Raw genomic sequence first — 11,207 nt, 5'->3', positions numbered from 1 at the left:
GTGCAAATATTTGATAAAATATTGATCACAGAAATGTCACACACATAAGTGAATGAACTCTGTCAGACGGCTGCAGTTTGTTCTCTTCAACAGCAGGTGGCGACAAATTTCTGTTCTGCATCGAAAGATGCTTCACTGTAGCCGCTTGTCAGTGTCTTAAATCGAGACAGTTTTCCTAATGTTTGTTGTAATTCAGTGCTTTATGTAGTCACGGTTCCTCACCAACAAAAGCAGAAATGAGTGTTCCTCCGGTCCCAGTTTGGTTTTGTAGAGACTTGTAGAAAACCCAACAGGCAGTTCCTCGAAACTGGTGGGGATGAAGTAAACGTTGGTTTCCACTATCGGATGTGAAATTCTTGATTGGAGCACGGGTAAAAACCATAACCAGAGAGCGTAAAAAAGGCTTTAAAGTCATAGATGTGTTTATCGAGTGTGTTACCCGATGAGGGCGGGGTCAGGATCGTAGTAGCGGGGCGGGCGGTGCCTATAGTCGCCCATGCCCCCTTTTGCCCTCCGCTCGCTGCGGGAGGAAGAAGCGTGAACTTGAACGCAGCCTTCACTGCTCAGTGCGAGTCCAGGCAGAGGCCAGTCAGTCTTATCAGTCTGTCCCCGCCGCTCGGGTTTCGGTCAACTTGTCGGAGACAGGAGCAGCTGGACGGACTGTCGTTTAGTTTTTTGTTTTGGAGTTATCTTTTTTGTTGTTGTTTGGGACACAGAAAGGTGCCAAACGCGGAACGCTCGACGCGATGTCCAGGCGCAAACTTGGAAGCAGACCGCAGCACCTGAGTGCAATTCAAGGTAAGCCGGAGGGAGCTGCGATGTGTGGGCACGTCGAGACAGTTGGGGACGGATGTGATGATGATGTTGTTGTTTTTAAGACTTTAACTTAAAATGAATTCAGGTCACAGCGTTTGTTTCGGTCTGTGCGCATGTTTTAGCTGCGCGCAGGCACCAGTCAGCGAATAATGGATGAATATGTAATTACTTTAATTTTTCAAGCGCGTGGGGGAAAAAAGACGCTTTTCCAGATTGATTTTAAGTAGATGTAAGAATACACTAACCTCGAACGAGCCAATGTGGACGTGTTTTAATCCCTTCTGTGGACTTTAAAGGCAAATATTTGAGGAAGGGATCATAATTTTCTTGTCATGTTTGTCCTGATGTGCTCTGTTACTGCAGTTGTGCTCATAGAGGAAGGACCGGTTTATAGGCACGCTGTTCTCAGAGGCTACAGGTCCGAACAGGATGATTAATATTTCCAGGTTAGACTACGATCAAGTTTCTCTGAACAGTTTCCCATCGCTGCCTCTGTGACGGACAGACAAGTGACTGAGTCCACCCTGCTTCATTTAATGATCTAGTTTTGAAAACGCGGACCATTAAATTAATTAACAACAACAACAACAACAGCAAAAAAATCACAAACTGCAACCTAGATCCCATTCAGACATTTTAAATATAAAGTCAAGCTCACAAGGAAACATGATGTTTGAAGAGAAATTAGAGAAACTCCAACGCCATTTGGTTTTTTACAGTTCTCTTCTGGAGACCAGTGGTGCGTGTCTGGTGTGACCACAGGCCCTGACTCAATCCTCTCTCTCTCTCTCTCTGTCTGTGTGTGTGTGTGTGTGTGTGTGTGTGTGTGTGTGTGTGACCGCGCCTTGCAAGTCTGCACAAACAGCGCAGCCTTGAAACAGGAAAGGTGACATTTTTTCTGAAACTACTGGCGAGATCCGACTTCAGACTGTACTGTCTGTACCTGTCCTGTACGTTAGCCGGCCTAGCCCGGGCAGGATCCAGTCGAGGCATCAAGGTGTGCCCATGTCCACATTGAGCAATAGTCTACTGACCCACCTCCCCCCTCCTCCTCCTCCTCCTCCTCCCCGTACCTGGGAGACTTTCATAAGAAAAGAAGTTTGCTTGAAGTTGTGTGTGTCTCTGTGTCCCTGCAGTCTGCAGACTGTTCACATTTCAGCTTCCTGCTGGCCACATAAGATTTGTCAGGTTGTTAAGGCTGAATCAGATGAGCCATGTTTTACACACACACACACACACACACTCAAAAACACAGGGGCTGCCCTTATCTCAAACACCTTCAGTCATTTTTTTTCTCTTTTATTGCAATCCACTTCCTGTTGAGAAACTCCCGCTGCCTGTGGCTGGTAGGACAAGCTGTAACTGTGAGTGAAGGGTAAAAGCCTTGGTCACAGTGCAGTATTTATTACTTTTTTGTAATCAATAATTTCACTTGTCAGCACGCAGCGATTGTCACATTAACTCGGGTGTTGATGTTGCTGCTGAGATGGACAGTTGGGCTCCTCTTCCTCTCTGTTGCAGCCTCGGTGAGAGCGAGCAGATCTGTTATGGGTTGGTTAAAGGAAGTGGTCAGTATTGGCTTAGCAGATTGGCCTCGTTAGAGCTCGCAACTGAAACTAGCACTTTCAATCAACACGCCTGTTTGCTGTTCCACTGAGGTCTAACAGTATTTGTGCCACTTTGAGTTGTTGTTTTGTATAAGCACAGTCAAAAACTCCCTTAGCTTGAGTCGTGTGATGTCAGAGATGCTCTGGTTTACTATCGATTTCTCTGTTTGTGAGCTCTGGGGATATGGCACAAGTAATATCTGCCTCCAAAAGTAAAAATGCTTTTGAGAAACCACAGCTATGAATATTTTCATAGCCAGAATCATCTGTTTTTCCGACTACAGAAACAGAAGGGTGAAAATTGCTGGGTGAAGTGTCTCACTTCATCTATTTCTGAGTCAAGTGTTTGGTTGAAGAAGTCAGAAGAGTGTGAAAAATGCTTGTCACAAGTTCCCGGAGTTCAAGGCAGTGTCTTCAAATGTCTTGTTTTGTCTGACCAGTAGTCCAAAAGCCAAAGATTTTCACTTTTCTGTCAAAGGAGGCCAAAAAATTCACATTTGAGAGGCTGCAATCTGTGAAATATACGTTAAATAAGTCAATCAACTACCTGATGAATCAAATAATCATTGCAGCTTTATTTAAAAACCATTGTTTGTGTTTGAATAACCTGCACTCGTGTATCAGTCCGTGTTAGGTGGTGACTGCATGGTTTTGATCCGTGTTTCAGGCTCTCTGCTAAATGTTCATGAACAAAAACACGTCAAACTCGTCGGTAATCAAACTTTTCCTCCTCTTGTTTCACAGATGCTACTGACATGGTGGAAGGTACCAGTCCACCAGACGACCAGCCTCCTCCTCCTCCACCCCCTCCTCCACCCCTTCCACAAGTTCTGGTTCCTGACGAGGGTCATGACCTACTGACCTGCGGCCAGTGCAGCCAGGCCTTCCCGCTTGCCCACATCCTGGCGTTCATTCAGCACAAACAGGGCGACTGCCGCTCCAGAAACCAAACCCCGAACGACAGCGCCACACCGCCCTCACCTGCCAATCAAGCACAGCAGCGCGTCGCCAGTGCCGCGCCAGGGCCGGGCTTCATCGAGCTGAGGAGAGGAGCGGTCAGGGGCAAGGCCTGGGGGGAGGAGCCCGGCGTGAGGGCGCAGCACAGCAAAGCAGGTGAGTGAAGCACCTAAAAAGGAGAAGGCAGGTTGCTAATTAGTGACTCTGTTTTTTGTTTTATTTTTTTTTTTCAACCACCCTCCTCTTCATTTAACAACTGTCCCCCCCCCCCTCCTCCCTCTGGAGTCCAGCTCATTAACTAGCCGTTGCCATTAGCAGACCTGCATGAGTTAGTGACGCACTGGGTAATTGTGTGGAAAGGATAGGCGTCAGGATCGTTCGGAGGGCGCCGAGGATCCCCGAGGGCTCCACACTGAGCAACTGAGCTCCAGAGCTCTTTCCCATCTCCCTGGCTGTCAGTCTCTGAGGTGGAATGGCCAGGTAAACATGTTTCTCCCTCTCTGTCACCCACTACGTCCTGGACAACGGAGACTGAAAGCATGTCCCCTAAAAACCAACCCAGGAGTGCGTTTCAGTGGTAATAAGGCTATCGTGTTTCTTTCAGAGAGGGGAGAGCTGGTTTTAGTCACGCATCACAATATGGAGTGGTCACAGGAGTGGATGTGAGGCTGTTCGTGCAGTTCCCCTCACTGCCGTGACACAGTAATGGAGGACGTTGCATCATGTGCAGCTCCTCTGCCATCTCCCACTGTTCTGCCCTGGGCCGAGCCATCTGAGCTCCTGGGAATCTCATCCCTTTTCTTCATCTATTACATCGTGTTCTCCCCCTCTTCCCCCTTGTTGTTATATTTTCTGTCTCTAAAGCCACCCTGTTTTTCCTTAAGGTCTTTTTCTTCACACCTATTCTGCTGCCTTTTTATTTTTAAAAGAGAGGAAGAGTATGGACACCCTGATGGATGTGCCATATAGAATATGTCACGGTAGGGGTCAATCAGCAATTCATGAATTCTCATTAAAATCCTTTTGAAGAATTTTCATTTCTAGTGAGTGAAAATGAGATGGAGGGGACTTATTGTGTTTTTCCTGCGAAGGCCAGATGTATTTGAAGGTCATGCAAGTGAAAAGGGAGCACGTAGGATGTTGTAGATGACTGCAGGACAGGACTGAGCATCTTGCTACACACTCAGAGTAGGTCTGAGTGCCCCTTTGCATATTTTGAAACTCTCTCTGCCATGTACACACACACGTTAGCAGTTCCTTCCTCTGTGTAACGCTCAGGGGACTGCTGCATGCATGATTTCCGTTTGTCCACAACCTCTCTTCTTCTTCTATTTCTGTTTGTTTTTCATCTTTCTCCCCGTCTCTCACTTACTGTCAGAGAGCATGCCAGTTTGGTAATTTGGTGCCCACAGAGTTATCCAACAAACCAAACACGTGCACGAGACGAGAGGAAAAGAGCATGACGGCTTGTGAATAATGAAAAAGTGGTTAAGCTTGGATTAAAGTTTTATTAGAAAATGTAGGTTGCATTTGTTTTCCAGTTGTTAACTGTAATTTTACCCAGTCTTTAGCCTTTTTTTTACCACCTCAGATTTTGTAGTTTGTGACATAAAGTTTGGTGCACACTGAAGTAAGAAAGGATAGTTTTAATTGGACGTCCTGCAGCTTTGTGAGTAATAGGAAGTCTTGTTTTAGTTGAGTGGCGCTTTGTGCGAGGGGGAAACTGAAGCTACTGAGATGACTGAAAGTGAAAGAGCAGTTATCCCTCAACAGAAAGGCCCTCCATCTATTTTCTGTATTCAAGAGCGAAGCGGCGGCGAAGACAACGGCGGAGAAAAAGGGGGTAGAAAAGGGAGTGGGATGGATTACTGAAGAGCCGCGTGCATCTGTCTCATTCCTTTTTATTTATTCTCCTTGTTTGTTTTTTTTCCCTCATCTCCAACATCCCCCCTCCTTTTCATTTCTTCCCCCCATCTTCAACACACTTTCACTTTGCCCTCTTTCAGTCCCCCCCCCCCACACACACACCTCTCACCACCTCCTCCTCCTCTCTTTTCTCCTCCCTCTGCCTCCCAAGGGAAAAGAGATTCTGCCTGCTGCTCGTTAGTGCTCCCAGCCAATCTGCATTTTTAATTAGTAGTTATTGCTTCTGCTTAATATTCAAGTGCTACCCCGGGCCAAATGGGAATCCTTACAAAAAAAAAAAAGGGGGAGAGAAGAGTGAGAGGGGGAGAGAGGGAAGGAAAGAGAAACCGGCTGGGTATTGTGTTTCACTCCAGGACCCCGAGACAAAAGCCCCCCCCCAACCCTCGCCCCCCCTCAGGGAAAGATTTGGAAGGTTTTGGTGGGGCGGAGGGGTGAGGAGAGTTGGGGTTGGAGGATGGGTCTCAAGTACAATCCAAAGGGGGTGACATATTTTCATGGTGTCTCTTGGCCCCCCGTACTACATTATAATCTTTTTATCTCATTTTCTTTTTATCTCCTGAGCCCTGACCTACCTACCTATCTCTATCTCGCTCTCTCTCTCTCTTTTTTTTTTATTTTTACTGCTCTCACTCTTCACCCAATTTTTTAAAAGAAGTATCTCAACTTCTCCAGGGTTTCTCCTCAGGCTAGGTTAAAGGACATGAACACCACAGCTCTGCTCGTCTCCAGACAGAGGGAGGGCGGGAGAAGGGGAAAAAGAGAAAGAAACAGTTGCTCTCTTTTTCATCTTCACTCTCCTCCCCCCCTCCAGTAAAATACAGAAGGATTTGACTTGAGGAAACATGAAAGAGGCTTATACCACAGTCTGCTTTGAACCTCTCCAAAAAAGAGGAAAAAAAAAAGAAAGAACTGTTTTCACCCTCAATTTGGGGATCTTCTCTCCAATTTTGATTTATGCAGAAAGGCCTCATTTGTCAAGCAGGCTGAGTCAGTGCCTGATTTGCATAAAGCGTTCATTTCTACGTTCTGCTAATTAGCAATTTGCAGCTTAATTGGAGAGTGGCTCTCGGTTAGGAGACAAAGCTATCCACATATAAAAATATCTCCAGATGTACTTTGCGACGAGACTCGCATCCCTGTCTGCCTCTCAGCTTCGTTTCTCCATTCTGCTCTGGGTCACACTTTTCCTCACACTTTTCCTCGTTTTGTTCCTTATCATCTTTTTTGTTCCACCTTAGGTTCATTTGAGTGCATATCAGTCTCACTGTGTGTTAGACTTGGCTTTTATAACGCCGACACTCACGTTCCCGTCCAACCTTTAGAACCTTAAAGCTGCCATAATCAGTATCTGTATGTTAGTGAGGGATGAAACAGCTACTTGTGTGTGACCAAACCACAGATAAAAGATCAGTCAACTCTTGAGTTCCTCCCAGATCTGCGGAGGTCTTTTAACTCACTGTTTTTGGTTTTCGACCTCAGCTTTACTTACAACCTCTGCACACGACAAGTTTGAGACAAAATGCAGTCGGACAAAGTTAGCTCCTGAGTGCTGAAAAGGGAGAAAAATTTGTAGCTAAAGAGCCGGATAAATCCGTCAGGAGTTGGAGAAGACCGAAATGAGATATGAATATTTGAGTTACAATCATCAGGTGGGCACAAACACAACTCCAGTTAACTTTAGGAAACTGCAAAAAGCAAAAACAAACAATGTCGTAATTTGTTGGAAGACATTTGAAACATTTGACCTGACAATCATCAGTCAAATTTTCTAAATCAGTTTTGTCCATATTTGTTTTCCAGTGCTTGAGGAGCCCTCCTACTTCACCTGCCAGCAGTGTGAATCTGTGTTTCCATCTGCGTGGGCACTCCTACAGCACGCTCAGCACACACACTCCTTCAGCATCTACCAAGAGGACCAGGAGGATGACAGCAGAGGAGGAAGAGGAGGACTTAAAGAGCACAAGCCTGCTGCAGCCACTCTGGACCCTCGCCAACTGAGCCAAGCTCTTGCCTCAGCGTTTCAGCCCTCCGCCCTGCGCCTCAGTCGCTCCCGTCAGACTCACACCACCACCAACAACAACAATAACAACTCCTCCTCCTCCTCCTCCACTAACCTGCAGGCTCTGAACTTTTCACTGCGGCTCAGGGAGCTCGCCGAGGGGAATAATAACACCACCTGCAGTTCCCCTGGAGGCCTGGTGCTATCTCCGTCCTCTTCTCCACCAGCAGCCTCCCCCTTTCCTCAGACCACCACCCTCCAGACTGACTTCCACTGCGAGCCGTGTGACCAGAACTTCCAGTCCCTGCGCGCCTTGTCGGCCCACCGCCGGACTCATGCCTGCGAGAGGCCCTATCACTGCGGAGTGTGTGGACAGGCCTTTGCCCAGAGTGGCCAGCTGGCCCGTCATATAAGGAGCCATCATAGGATGGTTGGAAGTGGAGGAAGTGCATATGAGTCGGTGGAGGTAGTTGCGATGGAGGAGGATGTAGGGAGGCAGGGCATGAGAGGAAGGTTTCAAATGCAGCCGTCTGCAATCATGGGAAAGGGAAGGGTTAGTGCAGACATGAGGGTCCAGGGCTCTTCGGAGCTCGACCTGACCCTGCCCAAACACCCCTCCATTGCTTCGGGCCTTATGCTTCTCACCTCGCAGGTTAGACCGTCAGGCCGGGAGCTGCTGAGGCTGTACCAGCGCCAGAGAGAGCCAGGAGAGGGAGGGGAGGAGGAGGCAGAGGGGCAGGGGGAGCCTCAGCACACCTCACCCTGCGCCAGCCCCTCTGAAGGCTCACTGGAGAGTGGAGAGACAGGAGGCAGCGGTGAAAGCGGTATTGCCAGTGGCAACTGCACTCCCAAACGTCCAGAGTTGGGCGACCGGGTACGAGGAGTGGGAGAGTGGGAGAATGACAGAGGAGAGATCATAGAGAGGGAGAAAGAGTGGAGCTCAGCCAAAGTCAGTGAGGCTGTGCAGGAGTGGCAAAGGGAGAATGAGCGAAGGGGTGTAGGAGGAGGTGTTGGCGGCGGAGGAAACAACAGCAACGCTACCACCGCTTCGAGTGGTAAAAAGAAGAAAGACGAAGCCTGCGAGTACTGTGGTAAACAGTTCAGAAACAGCAGCAACCTGACTGTGCATCGTCGCAGCCACACAGGTGAAAGACCCTACCGCTGCGGCCTCTGCAACTACGCCTGCGCTCAGAGTTCAAAGTTAACACGCCACATGAAGACCCACGGCGCCCAGGGAGCAAAGGCTTCCTTCTTGTGCCAGCTGTGTGCGGTGCCCTTCACTGTCTATGCTACACTCGAGAAACACCTGAAGAAAGTTCACGGCCTGAGCCACGCCAGCGTGGGAGCGTACGCGCAGGCCAGCGCTGCAGACACTTTGGCTGCCATAAAAGCTGAAGAAGAAGCAGTGGTGGTAAAAATGGAGGAGGACGAAGCCAGTTTGGATCGGATAGAAATGGAGAGTAAAGCGCGGAGCGATGGCGTGAAAAGCATGGAGGTGGATGAGGGGCAAAGTCATGCGCAGTACATTGAGAGCTTGGGGAGTCCAGCCATAGTGGGTGATCTCCCAGTCGAGAGCAACACAGAAGTGGGATTAGCTTTGACTTCTGCGCCATGAGAGCTGTTCTCATTCTCTAAATGACATTAAAATAGCACTGTTTAGGATTCAACCCACCGATTAAAATAAAAAAACTCATCCAGTCATTGAACCGACAGTCAAGTTAAACTGGAATCTAGTTTAAAGAACAAGCTATAGAAAGCAGCAGGCAGGAACGTCCTCTCTGCCAGGCACCCAGCAGCCATCAGTCACGTTGTTCATGATTATATGCAAAGTTGCTGGTTGAAACTAAGTGCCTACAGTTCTTTAGACCACAGAGCAAAACAAGGCCATGACATTCAACGGGGAGATTACCAGAGCTCTTGAACAGGAAGTGAACCGCCACAGTCCACACCGACACAGGAAACTGATCACCATGTTGCAGTGCAGGATGCAAAAGACGAGTGATTTATCTCTGTGGTGACCCACTGGACAGGTGGAGACAGAAATTAACTGTAAGATAATAAAGAGAAGGGATTATACTGAGTTAAAAATAAAAACAACCTAGCAATAGAACAATGTTAATATATTTTCAGCATCAGCAGATGGAAAGAGGTCATATTGTGCTACCAAGCTGTTGCCGGTTTTCTTTTCGAGAAGATGTTTTAAAGACTAAACAGACACAGGAGTGAAACGAATCCAAACACTGTCTGCCTGCAGTTTCTCAGACTCCTCTTTTTAAAGGCGCTTGGTTGTCACAACACTTGTCACTTAACGTAATGTTTACAGGGCTCGCGGGGCCTGGAAAGGTTGCGCTCCTGACTTTGTGACAGTATGTGTGGATGGAATTTTTTTTGTTCTAATTTTATAAATGTGAATAAGGAGACTTTAAAGTCTCATTTACGTTTTTTCTTTCCATGATTAGTTTCTATGCATAAAAAAATGCAATTTTTCATATATGTGAAACGGGTGTGTATTATTTTTCTCTATTTGTATCTATTATTGTGATGGTAATTTCTCTCTTTCACTGTTTACATTTGTGAAGTGCCGGACTGCTTGAAGCTCGTGCATGTTTTGCAGCCTTTTGAAACTGTTCCTTTTTTGTTTGTTTGTTTGTTTTGTTGTCTGTGTTCGAATTATTCCTAATTTATGGATGCTGCATGTTGGTGGTTGTAAAACTGAATAAAGCTGTTCCACCGCCGAACGACAAGCTTGAGAGATGCAGGAGTAGATAGTTGATGGTTTTATGGGAAGTGAGCACTTGGGTTAGTGAGTTTGTGAGTTGTGTGAATGTTTTTGTGTGTACGTCCTCGGGTGACGCTTCTACTTGAACCCTCTGTCCTATGATCTCGTGTCCATAGTGTGACTCCGCCGGTCATAATCACTGTGTCGCCCTTCTGACAGGTCATCGTGTGTCAACGATGAGGATTTAAGTTCGGAAACGCAAAATAAGCCTGAGAAAATCTGTCCGTTTGACAAATATGACAGGATAAACTTCAGTCAAGTAGACTGCTAACAACGTTTTTGTGACTACTGTGATGACTTTGTGTTACCATACCTGATTTCTTCTTGCATTCATGTCAGGGAAAACAAATTCTTATGTGTGTGTTGTGTAATGAATGATTATGGATGAGTGCAGTGTAACTGTTCAGGGATATGTATATAGATTGACATTCTTGCTGTTACTCTACTTATTCTTGTTATTAATATTATCTGCCTCTGCTTTACCTTGTATCGTCTCCTTTACGCTGAACACTGGCTAATGTAATACCGATACGCTGTCTTCGTAAACTTGACACCATTTTGTAATTGAGGAGCCTCAATAAAGAATTGAGGTGAAACATTTTGTAGTATGGAGTCTTTTTTCCCCCTCCAACATCTGTGGTTGCTTTTCCATGCTTGTTGCTTTTTTTTTTTTTTTTGTTCTTACTCGGTTACCCACAACAAAGCTTTTGAAACTATTTTTAAGTATATTTTTCTCACCAAGATGTTGTCTTAGCCAGTGTGGGTCGTTTCTCTGAGGACTATAGTCAGCGCTGAGTTATTAATTTTTAATGTGACTGTTTGGATTAGGGACCCTCACTCCATGTTTACATCCTTGTGATGTTACTGGCTTTGTCTCGAAACACTGTAAATTAATTCCAGCAGGGTGTCCGTGTGAGTGCCTGTTCTAAATGTGTGTATGTGGATGTATTTGTGTTGTGTCAGTCATCCTGCAGGTCGTGAGATGAGTGCAGCGAACTTTGATGGGACATAGGCGACAAGGGTTTCTCAGGATAAAATTTAAGGGGTGTGTGTGTGTGTGTGCGGGGGGGGGGGGGGGGGGGGGGGGGGGCAATTTGGTTATTGTTTGTGGGCATGTTAGAAG

The 11,207-nt window shown here is 46.7% G+C and overlaps 1 protein-coding gene across 1 annotated transcript; it reads left to right on the top strand.

Annotated features, from left to right (window-relative positions):
* Positions 1–499: 499 nt before the first annotated feature.
* Positions 500–10,682, top strand: znf296 (zinc finger protein 296). The gene is made up of 3 exons (XM_046389213.1): positions 500–798; positions 3,168–3,536; positions 7,107–10,682. Exons 1-3 carry the CDS (start codon positions 747–749, stop codon positions 8,918–8,920), a joined length of 2,235 nt encoding a protein of 744 aa, XP_046245169.1. The 5' UTR covers positions 500–746; the 3' UTR covers positions 8,921–10,682.
* Positions 10,683–11,207: the final 525 nt, after the last annotated feature.

The sequence above is a fragment of the Scatophagus argus genome, chromosome 5 (genome assembly GCF_020382885.2).
Source record: "Scatophagus argus isolate fScaArg1 chromosome 5, fScaArg1.pri, whole genome shotgun sequence".
NCBI classification, from domain to species: Eukaryota; Metazoa; Chordata; class Actinopteri; family Scatophagidae; genus Scatophagus; species Scatophagus argus.
This window is presented reverse-complemented; position numbering and strand designations above follow the sequence as displayed.